This window comes from Erythranthe guttata, chromosome 4 (assembly GCF_056151865.1).
Source record: "Erythranthe guttata isolate IM_541 chromosome 4, IM_541, whole genome shotgun sequence".
NCBI classification, from domain to species: Eukaryota; Viridiplantae; Streptophyta; class Magnoliopsida; order Lamiales; family Phrymaceae; genus Erythranthe; species Erythranthe guttata.
The window spans coordinates 8,490,192-8,504,047 of record NC_142536.1 but is presented as its reverse complement, the minus strand read 5'-3'; the positions used below and the strand labels follow the sequence as shown (position 1 = coordinate 8,504,047).

Here is a 13,856-nt window from a genome sequence, read left to right as displayed (position 1 = left end):
AACAAATCCAGTACCATCAAAACCACTAAAACAAAGCCACTCAAACCCAATTTTCGTCATGACCACCGCTGTATCTAAAAATAGACAGCAAAATCAAATTAAAAATCCATAATCTGCAGCGACGAAGAACAAATATTCAAAAAATCGAAACGAAGAATAATCAAACATCTCTACTACATACCAACAATTGAAACGAGAAACAAAATTAACCACGAACAATCACCGGAATCATATCGCAAAAACCAACTGAGAAACAAATCTGAAAGAATCAATCGAAATTGAGAAAGATATCAGTTGAAGATTTTATCTTATAAGAAAATTGGGGTGAAGTGTGAAGATCAGAGGGACAAAGTAGAGAACTGTAGACCCAAATTGGATAAAATTTAAGCAGAGAGAGTAGAGAGAAGAAAAACAAAAGGTATGATATATAATTAGGATTAAATAGTTATAATCACATAAAAGATAGTTTAAAGAAAATAAAAATATTATTTGTGTAGAATATCAAGTAATGGGTTTTCTTTAATTATTTTTTGGAGTGCTATTTCCTTCACTACATTTCGTAGTAGATGGGTCTTGCTAATTTTCCCCAAGAGAATAGCCTTTTCATCCTTCCTCTTTTGCCCTCTCCCCTTATTTTCCCGCCTTGCAATTGTCCTTCCGCATACAGAGAAGCGAGAGCTCCCGAAAGCTAGGGTTTCCATCTTCTTGAAAATGATAGTCGACGATTACAAGTTTCTGCAAATAAAGGATGCAACGGCCTGCATTAATCAGCAAGTCAATCTCATCGGTGTTGTGGTCGAGACCAGTGCTCCCAAACAATCCAGAGGAAGCGGTAATTTTCCCGCTATTTTTTTTTTAATTTTAATAAATCAGGAGTTGTTGTATTTCCTTCAAAAGCATTATTCATCTGAAACCCTCGCCTTCTATTGTGTTGTTGTTTCCAAGATCTGTTCTGCTCAGTAAAAATCATTGACGAATCGTGGCCGCTTGGGTTTCACATCAAGTTTTTTGCTGAAACTAGGGCGAAGCTCCCTTATGTTGATACTTTGGGCGATATAATTATAGTTACTCATGTCGTGGTAAGTGAATTTCATTGTACTTTTATTTTTTGCCTACAGGTGGAAATTCATATGGGGTTTGAAGTTAGGGATTTTTGTTTTTTTTCAGTGTTTGGGTTGGTTATTTATTTGTGTATTGTTTTTCTACAGGTGCAAACTATGGGTTCTGAGGTTGTTGCTTCGTTTAAGAAGAGATCTTCGTCGTTCGCTTTATTTGAAGGGAGGGAATGTAGCGGTAAGGAATTCGTGCCTTATAAATTTTCACCGAACTACAAACCCAGAGATCAGGACAAGAAGTTCATAACGGGGTTAAGGAAATGGTGCATGCAGCAAAAAGTCAAAGGTGGGCGCTCTTCTTTGTCATAGCATATGTATTAGTCTTAAAATTCTTACCGTTTTGGTTTTTTCTTAATTTTCTTTTTTTGGTGAAAGATAAATTTTCCGAATAAGTTGGGACCTCTTAAGCAAGCAGGTTTTGATGGAATTTGATATGTGCTTTTATTTGCTTCGTAGGCTTGAATGAGTTGCCGTCATTTAAAGATATCAAGGAAGGCAAACGCCTCAATTTGCTCTGCAAGGTAATTCAGAATTGCGTATAATTGACTTGTGCATTCAAAGAGTTGGAAATTGTATTTCTCGAGGAAAAAAAGTGGTGATATAATGTTCTTTTTTTCCTCCTCTTTTGGCACTACTGCTAGATTTTGCACATATGTGAAGTGAAGAAGAACGAGTGGATGCTCTTTGTTTGGGATGGAACAGACACACCACCTCTTTCTGTTGAAGCGAAGTTAGTATTTCTGTTTTCTTACAAATCGTTAGTAGTAGATTATTTTTCTTTTTTGCCGCAATATAAATTCCGTATGGTGGATAGTCGAAGGTTATTTGTTGTTAATGATAATAGTCATTACGTCTTATGTATGTGGATGTTTGATACCTTGGATCAGCACGCAAGCTTTATGAATTACTTTGTAAGTTCACCTTTAAGTTGGCCTTAGTTATTAGCCAATCTGCTTGCCACATGAGAATCTAAGCTAATAACTGCTCTTTTTCTTGCTTATTTATATATATATATATATATATATATATATATATATATATATATATATATATCTCCACGAGGGAATGGAAAATTATACACGGTAATTTTTACCTCACCCTATCATATATAGTTGAATATCATTTGATTGCTGCTTTTTAGAATAATGAACTCTGAGCGTGGATCATGTTGGTGTAAAGTATATAGGCTTTATGTAATTATAAATGCCTATGTACACTGGGAAATCTCATATTATGGTGGTTTCTATAACTTAATTTCAAACAATGGCACCTTACAATTAGTAATGTTCATCTTCTATAAAAATAACGTGTTGTATTTGAGATGATAGTGGATTTGCTGGTACGTCATTTTGCGACGTACATTTTTTTTGTTTTGGCAATCTTGGTTGGAAATTCCGGAAACAAATTTAATCTGCAAAATCACGGACCCTTCATGTTCTCATAATCGGCCCCGAAAGGGTATCAGTTATCACTTATCAGTACCACCCTTTGCTTCCGGGGTAGGTAACTCGACGAACCTAATGTGTATCTACCAGTTGACCAGGAAAACGAATCTTATTAATATTCTATCTTCAATTTGGCTTATCCATAATCATTCACTGCATTTCTAACAGGATCCAAAAGCAACGTTAGATGCTTTATGCTTAACAAATAACTTAAGACAAGGGATAATTATAAACATGCAGTACTTCATAATTCATATCAAGAAGCACACTGTACTGGCGATTATTTTTCTCTTCATCTTAAAGATGGACCTCTACTAGTGCAGTTATCCCCTAAGAAAGATTGTTTCTGTTGCACTATTTATAGTGTATGCGTATGATAGATGGTCTATATAGAATCCAACCTAAAAAATTCTCTCTCAAATGAGTATATTGTAAAATTCAGAACATAAAGTAGCTGAGCCAAGCTCCCCTTCTCCTTTAGGTTTCAATGTTGGTCCACATAAATGTTTTAGGAGTGTAAATGAACTGAGCGGGCTCACGAGCCTGATTAACCCGGCCCTACAAGAGCTTGAGCTCTGTCCACTACTATTTGTTCACAAGCTCACAAGCCGACTTGTGAACCTTTTTATTTATTTTATTATAAATATAAGTGATACGTAATAATAAAAATATTGTAAGAATAAGGTAATAACAAATATATAAAAAATTGAGTTCAACTAGTTTTTATTTATTTTTAGTCTTTTAATTTAATATAAGTCCTTTAATAATAATAAAAAAATAGTACCAGAAAGAACATATAAATAATAAAGAATAAGCTTGAGTCTTAGTATGGCGATTGGAGCGCGACCTCGATCTTGATAAATGAACTGAGCTCAACGTTAGCTCGACCACATCCTAAATTTTTTAGTATCTTTTTCAAGGGAAACAGAAATTCCCTTGTGTTTTCTGTCTGAACTATTTACTCATAAGTGGAATATTCTTAAAGCCATTTTACTTTGGGGATAGCTATGTATGTTCAACATTAAGAATATGTTCTGGTGGACAGGTGAAATTGTGGCTTTGATGAAATTGTTCTTCATAGGTCTTACATTTTGCTAGACTCATAATAAGTAATCTGATGTTTTTCTTCTGTAAATGATTACGTTACTTCATACTTTTGGGAAAACTGTTAACTACTAGCAAGAAAGATCAGAATTATTGTCAGATTAATTCTCTTAGGGTTATTTAATAATTTCTTAGGCGTAATTTAATATTATTATGGTTATAATATTCTAGAAGTAAGAGTATAGTCTATTAATATTCAATAGGATTCCAACTTTTTATGATTGAATGGATGATTTATTTAAACAATGAATGATTTTTTTGGCTGTTTCTTTTAATTATATATTAATTTATTATCTAAATTTGCATTTTACATATTAAAAGACTATCTTGATATAGCATCATTTCTCTTTGATCTACTTTTTTCAGACTAGAAGATGAGATGGAAAATCCACTTCCTTTAGATTTGGACCCTTCTCCTTTACCAAGAGACATTTTATGTACCTTTCCAGCTGTCGGCACTGTCTTGAGGATCATTGTTGATCAAGGAAACGAGAGTCTTGGTATTAAGTTCTTGAAAACAAATAAATGGGTGAAAATTATCAGCGTAAAATGTGAAATTCGCGCTTCGCTGTGGCGTGCCGTGCTGATGCCCTTCTCTAGGATTTGCTACTTGCCCGAGCTTGATACCTCTGTAGTACAACGTCAAAGGTAATTTCGCTACTCAAAGTGGATTCAATTTGTTCCACAAAATATGTATACGTGATATTTTGGTTTTATAATTCCAAATAGTCATATATTTTTGTTTGTTTTAATTGATCAATGATCTATCTGATTGGATTCAGATTATATAACGAGCGTTTGCCATCCACATGGGGAAGAATGCCGTTCACGTGTTTTCCTTGGCCTTCTTACATAACAGGTTAATTGCGAAGAGATAGGAAATGAATTAGTATTTTCAGTTTCAATGATAATAACACCGTTTCTTATAATGCAATATTCATTTCTTGAATATTCAGAGACGGAGTATCCCGATGTGCCCTTTGTCACTTTGATGAATGTCCTCACGCACGAAGAGGTAACTTACCTATAACACAGACAGCGCATCTCTCTCGTAACACGTATGATGTATATCTACTTATTGACTTATAAAAAAACTCGTGTATTTACGGTCTTTTTAGTTTTTGAGGACTTCTCGATTGCTCGTTTTGGCATGTAAGTAGGTCCATGGAAGTTTTGCTAGGTTATTATTTATGCTGATTTTCTCGGATTCAAGGGAAGATAGCCCATCCGCTGAATCTATACTAAATTTTTCCAAAGTTTATCTAAATTCAACTGTATTTTCTAGTCATATACTTTTATTGATCCAAATATAATTTATGCCGAGTTTTCCAAAATTTATGCAGATTTCCCTCATGATTTGTTTTTTTGGTCGTCATTGCAGGTGACATATAAGTATAGGTGTGTAGTTCGAGTTGTCGCAATATTCCCATGGAGGGTGGAGGATTTTCGCTCTCCTAGTGGTATTTACAGACTGAGGTTAACTCTTGAGGACCCCACTGCAAGAATTCATGCTTTTCTCTATGCAGAGGATGGGGTAAATATTTTCACCATTTAATTTCCGTTATTATTTGTTTCATTCTACCTAATCATATATATATGTAGTTTGTAATATTGTGTGATGGAATATTTTGGTACACAGACGAAATTTTTCGGGGATTTTGACTCGATGGATGTGCTGAGAGAAAAACGGGACATGTTGCTTGGAGTTCCTGAAGAAGACAAATCGCAGGAAGTGCAGAAAGTTTCGAGAAATCCACCATGGATACAATGTTGCTTGAAATCTTACTACACTGACAAAAGTGATGTTTGGGGTAGTAGGAATTTTCGGATCTTTGACACTACGTTTGTCGGCTGATCACAATTGTTACACTTTAATTTCTCAGACTTGAGAATGTAGAGCTGTATATTGTACTGAATTGTATGAAATGTAGAGACTCTACTTAGGCTATGGTGTTTGGCGTAAAGGCTGACAACATATGTAAAATATTTTGAATGGTTTTGAATGTAAAATTTATCAACCTTTATGTGAGTCCAACTCTGAGACTCCACACGTTTTCAGGTTCTGATTTTATTGATACTACACCAGGAGAAATATATTGGGCAACGATAAATTTTGCAGTGTTTTTTTTCTTTTGATAATTCACAGTCATAATTCACACATATATGGGGAATACGATGCTACACCCGGTGATTTTCACCGAGTGGCTCTTTTCTTGACATGTGTCATTTTTTATTTATTTTATAATTATATTTCTAAAACTCATTGGGCCATAATTGAACCCGTAGTGGGAATCTTATTAATTAGGGTGCCTGGTTATATTCACCAGGTGTAGCATAGAATTTCCCCACATATATGGATGTTCAAGATGTGTATTACAATTTAAATAGGGTTAAATATAGTTTACACCCCTAAAATATACCTTATGTAACTTTTACCCCTCTAAAGTATGCTTGTAACACTTACAATTTAATTTGTATTTTAAATTCTCGTACCTTAAAAATTCATTCTTTTATTGACAGAAACAACTAAAAAAATTAATTAAATATACAACTAAAATATCGGTTAAAAATGCAATATTTTAAAATTTAAAAATATTATTTTACATTGGGTACATATTTAATAAATAAGATCTAATTGTTGTTGGACCAATTAATGGAATTGTGTCTTTACAAATAAGCCCATCAATGGGTACTTATTCATAAAGAGATCTAGACAAAAAACTCCTTTACAAATAAGTCCACACATGGTCCAGATTTTTGTAAAAGACTAAAATAGCCCCTCATACTTTAATATACTAAAATTTCATCCTTAATTTAATTTAACCTCAATTTGACCCCAAATTTCACAAATTATTCAATTTTGACCCAAATTGTTTTTTTCAAAAAATATTTTTTTGCCGCCGGATTCCGGCGTTGACTTTTCGATTTTTTTTTTGTAACATTTTTTTTTCGTTTAAACAACAATATTGATGTGATTAGCAATAATATTAACTATATTACTGTTAAACACAATAAAATTAACTATACTACAGTTTAACAGAGTAATATTGCTATATTAATCTCTAGCACAGTAATATTAACACAACAAAACTCATTATTATTGTGTAATAAAGTAATATTACTACGTTGACCGTTCAACAAATGTAAACATAATAAAAAGCCAAAATAATTAATATTACTGTGAGTGGCAATAATATTACTATAACAACAACAATATTACCGTCAACCACAGTAATATTACAATAATAGACAATAATATTATTACGTTACTATGTGAGTAACTCAAACAAACAAAAAAATCCAAACAAAATAATAATATTGATGTGGTTGACAACAATATTACTATAACAACAGTAATATTACCGTCAACCACAGTAATATTATTGTGTTTACAGTAATATTACAATAATAGACAGTATTATTATTACGTTACTCCCTGAATAAATCAAACAAAACAAAAACCCAAAAAAATAATAATATTGATGTTGTTGACAGTAATATTATCGTGTTTACATTTATTTTACTGTCAACGACAGTAATATAATTACGTTGACTTGTCAACAAATCAAACAAAATAAAAATAAATAACAAAAAATAAAAAAATAATAATAATACGTTAATTTACTGTCAACGACAGAACAATTACATAAATGTATTGTCAACGGCAGTACAATTACGTTAATTAACTGTCATTGACAATATAATTACGTTAATTTATTGTTAGTGACAGCACAATTACAGTCAAAGTTTAGCGGCGAACGTAAAAAAAAAATCCTTAAAAAATACACTAAAAAAAAGTCAACGCCGGAATCCGTCGGCGGAAAAAAATAGACCAGAAAAAAAAAAACAAATCAACGCCGGAAACCGGCGAAAAAATCCGGAAGAAAAAAAAAATAAATAAAAAAAATCGAAAAGTCAACGCCTGGAGACCGGCGTTGACCGCAAGTCAACGCCGGAATCAGGCGGCAAAAAAATGAAGACCTAATTTTTTGGGATAATGGGATCCCACTAATTTCTCTAATCCCCTACTAATTGGAGAAAGTAACAATAAGTAAAAATATGACTATAATTTATGTATTTAACCGAAAGGAAAATAGTAAATAATATTTTTTTTTGAAAGAACATAATAAATAAAAGGGTAAATTCCACTTTACCCCCTTGTACTCTGCCCAAGAACCACTTTACCCCCTCGTACTCTTAATTTTGTCGATTTACCCCCTTGTACTTGTACAATGTGCCAATACAACCCTCTTTGTCAACTTTTTTCGATTTTGACTCTGACGCCATTTGGTCAAGAGTCAAAATATTGACGTAAATATTGAATTTTATCGATTTTGACTCTCGAGATTAGAAAAGAGAAAGTTTCACACATTCATATGTTTTTTTCTTTGCACTGTGAGGAATCGATCAATTTTTGGGTCTTGATTTTTACTAAGTTAGGTGTTCAATTGGGGATATCTTGGAAGTGGAAGTGGTGAGAGAAGTAGAAATGACAATATTGACGGAGGAGAAACGATGCGTTATAGGCAGTGGCAATTTTGTAATTTACAGAGTTGACCAAACGGCGTCAGAGTCAAAATTGACAAAAGTTGAAGGAAATGACTATAGGGAAATTGTACAAGTACAAGGGGGTAAATCCGTGAAATTGAGAGTACGAGGGGGTAAAGTGGAATTTACCCTAAATAAAATTGAAGACTATGATTCTTAAAAAATGTAAAATAAATATCAAAATAGAAATAATAAATAAATAAATAAAATTTGAATATATATAATATTAAAATTTTATTTAATTTATTTTTTGCTTTCACTATTCTGCTACTTAAATATAATCATTTTAATATGAAATTAACTCATCACATAATATGTTTTACTACATTAAACATAAATATTTGTTTTATTTTGTTTTTTAAATTTTTTATTAAATCTAATTTGTGTGTATATATAAGATTTTTTTATTAAGAAAAGAAAAAAATAATTGAATAAAAGAATTGAAAAAAAATTGTAGAATAATGAATGTATGGGCGACGACGGTATGGCATCATCCATACTGCCCATAGATTCTTCCCTATAAATAGGATGCTACGTAATTGTAAGTTTTTTTTTTGTGATGAACGTAATTGTAAGTTTCAATATCATATTTTCATATTTTCATTGCATCTTCAGTAAACATGCATATTTGCAAATTCTTTCTCAGTTCAATAATAATAATTCTTCTTTTATTTTGTCTTAACCTCGATTCATTAATAGGATAAGAAAAAAAAGTTTTCAACTACCAATGAATATTCTCTTCTAAAAAAGGTACAATTTGATATGTTTATAATTTTTTAATTTATAATTCGTATGTTGCTAAAAGTTTGTAGTTTATAATTCATTAGTTACATTCATAAATTTTGAGGTATTTTTGTAGTTTATAATTCATATTTTTAAGTAATATTAAAATTAGTATTGAGCTCTAATAGCACTCACTTTTTCTACAATTATGTAAAATGGATCCAAAACCTGATATCGGTTAGGAATTCGGCGACATGGTTGGTGACAATCGAAAAAAATCAAATGTAAATTATGTTATGTAGTAACTGCAGGCGGGATAACAAGATTGAAACAACATATCGCCCACATGTCTGGAGACGTAGAGGCATATAGAAAGGCTCCTAAAGAAATTTCGGTAATGTTACGAAAACATCTTCACGATTCCAAAGCTGCTAAAGCAATAATGAAAAAACAGAAAGAAACATCTATAATGTCCATTTGTAAAAGAAAGTAGGGACATCAATGACGTTAGTTCTGAAAGTAGCAGCGGGAATGATGATGAAAAAGGTTCCCAATACGCAAATAAAGAGCACTTATCCAAAATGGAGAAAAAATAATTGCGGAATGCGATGAGGGAAAGTCGAAAACTAGCTTTCGATGAAGAAGAGCGTAGGCGATATGATGACAGTATATGAACTTTTATATCCTACTCAATTGTTATACTTATACAATATGTCAGTTAATTTGTTTTATTTAATTGTAGGGCATGCTGGTGGTACTTCGTCTCGAAGTCAAACATCAGGTGGGAAACAAGGAATATTCCGTAGTTTCAGCGTTAGAGAAGGATCTACAAAGTCTTGACGCGGGGTTGATCCTTTAATGTTTCCAACAAAGTAAAAAAGTCTCAAACACTTGTTCGCTCCTCAAAAAATCAAAGCAGTTGGTAAGGCCGTTTCAAAATGGTTTTTATTTAATGCCATTCCGTTTCATGCTGCTGATAGTGGATCTTATTATCAGTCCATGATACAAACTACTGCTGAGGCTGAGACTGGAATTACAGGTCCTTCAGGCCGTCAAATTTGTAGTACTTATCTAGATGATGAAGTTCTTGAAATTGACGGGTATATAACCACTTTAAAAACAAAATATAGGAAGAATAGAATTGGAGAAGAAGAGAAATAATAATACGTAATAGAAACCCCCATTATGTTATGGGTTGAATTACATGGAATATATATAGAGAAATATTGTAAGGTAATAGAGTTTGACTAGGTAACTAAATCCTAACTAATCTAGATAACTGAATCATACTAGAATCCTAATATTAGGAGAGTTCTATAATATAATATTCTCTAGCACGCCCCCACAGCCGAAACGTGACGAACGTGAAGATTGGACCGCAGTCATAACGAATAAACTCCAAAAGTGAAGATTGGAAAGAAAACCCGCGAAATCGAGTCCTTGATGAAAATATCTGCCAAATTAATAGAAAGAAGAAAATAACATGGAGATTTTTTTTTTCTTATTATTATTATTATTATTATTATTTTTTTTTTTTGAATCGAGAGAAAAGATACCGACTAAGAAGAAGAACAAGATGTCGGAAAAGATAGAGAAGAAAGATATTGAAGAAACGAATATAAGTAGAAGAGAAGAGTAACACCACCGGGGGAAAGAATTGGTTTGGTGGTCGCCGGCCATGGAGAAGAAGAGAAGCGGCGGCTAGGTTTTAGGCCATGGAGAAGACGAAGAAGAAGAAAAAGAAGAAGAAGAAGAAGAAAGAGATAGAGAAGATGCACCACCGGGGGAGGGAGAAAATTCGGGTGGTGTTCATAAAAAAGATAGAAAAGGAAAAAATAAAGAAAAATATTAGAGTACCACCACCGGGGGAGGGAGAAAATTGGGTGGTCACCGCCATGGAGAAGAAAGGCGGCTAGGTTTTCACCGCCATGGAGAAGAAAGGCGGGCGGCTAGGTTAAAAAACCTAAACCTGGTGCTCTGATACCATATAGGAAGAATAGAATTGGAGAAGAAGAGAAATAATAATACGTAATAGAAACCCCCATTATGTTATGGGTTGAATTACATGGAATATATATAGAGAAATAAGGTAATAGAGTTTGACTAGGTAACTAAATCCTAACTAATCTAGGTAACTGAATCATACTAGAATCCTGATATTAGGAGAGTTTTATAATATAATATTCTCTAGCACAAAATGGTTCGAATATGGTTGTACAATCATGTGTGATGGGTGGAGTACTAAAAATAAGCATCCCATCATTAATCGTATGATATATTGTGATCGATAAATAATATATCATACATATGTGGATTGTACTGGTAAAATAAAGAATGCATATTTTATTTTAGCTCTTATCAATAAAGTTATCTATGAGATAGGGGAGAAAAATATTTTACAAGTTGTTTACAGATAGTGAAGCTTCGAACAAAGCTGATGGGACAAGGTTGATGTTGGAAATGCCACATATATTTTGGCCGCCTTGCGCTGCACATTGCGTCGATTTGGAAGATATCGGTAAGATGTCCAAAATTTAAAAATGCATAGAAAAGGCAAAAAAAATTACAAGTTGTATTTACAACAATGATAAAATAGTGAATCTTATGAAATCATACACAAAAGATAGAGAGTTGTTAAGACCCGGAATTACAAGATTTGCAACGTTATTTATTTCTATTGAAAGTCTTGTTCGACATTCTATGGAATTGAAGAGGATGTGTACGACACGTGAGTGGGAGACTTAGAATAACACTTCAAAACGGCGGAGCTGAAAGGGTGTCAAGTATCATATTGGATAACAAAATTTGGAAGAAAGCCTGTGAAGTTTGTTTAGTCATGGAACCACTTGTGAAGGTTCTAAAACTGGTAGATCAAGATAAGAAGCCCACATTAGCGATTGTTTATGAAGCTATGGATAGGGCGAAACCGGGAATAAAAGGGGTAGTTAAAGATTGGCAAACTTATTGGACTGTGATAGACAAGAGGTGGTACAAAATGTTACTTAAACATTTACATGCTGCAGGTAATCTAAACCTTTATTTAAAATACTTGTCATTTGGTTCAACTGATTTATGTTTATTAATTTTTTTTAATATACATATTTCAGCATATTTTTTGAACCCAATTCTTCAATATTCTGGCACTTGCAATTACACTGATGAGCTTCGACAAGGTTTGAAAGCCGTAATTAAGAGACCCGACCCAGATATAAATGCACAAAGCGGTTAATGATGTATTATATCTTGTATTTTCTTATAAGTTATTTAATATTTTCAAAAACTATGAATATTCAAATTATTTCAGGTTAGGGTGTTTGTCAACAAGACATAGAAATTTGGATCTGCGCTAGCACAAAAAGCCGTTAAAACAACGCTTTCGGGTATATATTTTCAATTATTATAAATTTATTTTTCAAAAATATATGTTCATGTCTAGAGTCTAAATCAATTGTTTTATATCAGCTGAATGGTGGTTGAACTATGGCAAGGATGCTCCCCACCTTAGAAAAATTGCCGTCAAAGTTCTAAGCCAAACATGCTCACCATTTGGTTGTGAACGGAGTTGGAGTACATGGTCATTGATACATACAAAGATTCGCATCTGTTTGGCTGTAGCAAAGTTGCATAAGTTAGTTTTTGTTCACTACAATATGCGACTTAGAGTACGAAACTTGATGTATCAAAGAGAGGAAGATGATTATTGTAGTCCCATTGATCTTAATCATGTGTTCCATGATGATGATATCTTGGACAAATGGACCCGAGAGAATGAACCAGACGTGTTTGCAGTGGTTGCATGAAGATATTCAAGGTGGTGAACCAAGAAATGAAGTTAGTGTTCCCAGTCAAACCAATAGGGGAAATGTAGACCCACGGTCTGCGAAAATGAAAGAAAAAGCCACTGCATGAAAGAGTAAATCTACAGATGTTGATACGACTGATAGTACTGACACGGGTGACGGTAATGATCAATAAATTACCTCGAGAAATGAAGAATTAGGTGGTAGTCAAGGACACGATGATAGTGGTGCCACTTGGGGCCTGGGAAAGGAATTGTTTTATGCCACTCAAGACACATATCATGGATACAGTCCAGGTATTGAAGGACAACGTCGTTACTTAGCGGGCTTGCAAGATTATTCTAATGCTGATGATCATCATTCACAACCTCGTGAAATGTCTAGGTGATATCGAAATGTGGATGACCATATGCAAGGTTTGAGCTTAAGATGGAATGAAGGTCAACCTCGATACGGTTATGGATTGACTACTGAGGATTTGGGCTCTCAAAATATAGGATATAACTATGGTCAAAGTTCATTTGCTTCCCAAGATAGATACGTATATCCATTGCCATATGGTACAACTGATATTGGGTAACATGATCACGAAAATGGATATTCTGGCAATACTAGTGGTATACGTAGTGGTTTTGAGGGTTACTACGATCCGGCACATAACACATACCGTGAGCCTTCATATACAAGTGGCACTGGATATGATTATGGGTCTTCCAGAAGCAGAAGCGCGAGATATCATGATCTCAATTATGCATCTTTTGGCAGTAATGGATATCGAGAATCTGGATACTATCATTGTAGTCATGAAGCATGCACATACAAATTCATCTCATGCATCAAATGAGGCTCAATACGGACAATATGGGTCATATTTACCCATTTATTCTCAAACAAAATCTTGAAAGCTTTGAACCAGCTTGGCATTCTACGTGGTATTGATATTGCATGTAATTTTATAATGTTAATGCAAGGTTGTTGTAATACTTTATTTTTTAACTTTTAATAATTTTAGCATACTATTGTATTGTAACGTTGGTATTACAGATTTATTTGAAATAAATTATATTTTTTAGTATTTTAATTAAAATTTGTCCATTCCGGCTGCGACGCAGCCGCGACGG

At 33.3% G+C, this 13,856-nt stretch overlaps 1 protein-coding gene and 1 pseudogene across 1 annotated transcript; both read left to right on the top strand.

Moving 5' to 3' along the window:
• Positions 1–453: 453 nt before the first annotated feature.
• ATPOT1B (Nucleic acid-binding, OB-fold-like protein) lies at positions 454–5,722 on the top strand. Its single transcript, XM_012997802.2, has 10 exons — positions 454–832; positions 946–1,079; positions 1,209–1,401; positions 1,572–1,636; positions 1,757–1,845; positions 4,031–4,312; positions 4,447–4,523; positions 4,621–4,679; positions 5,046–5,198; positions 5,304–5,722. The coding sequence occupies exons 1-10, from the start codon at positions 712–714 to the stop codon at positions 5,517–5,519; spliced, it is 1,389 nt and encodes a 462-aa protein (XP_012853256.1). The 5' UTR covers positions 454–711; the 3' UTR covers positions 5,520–5,722.
• A 3,794-nt stretch (positions 5,723–9,516) lies between these two features.
• LOC148771064 (uncharacterized) lies at positions 9,517–13,123 on the top strand (annotated as a pseudogene).
• The last annotated feature ends 733 nt before the right edge of the window (positions 13,124–13,856 follow it).

Bases quoted from the DNA above. Each gene is read 5' to 3' on its own strand.
- ATPOT1B (XM_012997802.2), top strand. From the start codon at position 712: ATGATAGTCGACGATTACAAGTTTCTGCAAATAAAGGATGCAACGGCC. The intron at 1,402-1,571 runs GTGGGCGCTCTT...TTTGCTTCGTAG, and splicing joins CATGCAGCAAAAAGTCAAAG to GCTTGAATGAGTTGCCGTCA. The intron at 5,199-5,303 runs GTAAATATTTTC...TTTGGTACACAG, and splicing joins TTCTCTATGCAGAGGATGGG to ACGAAATTTTTCGGGGATTT.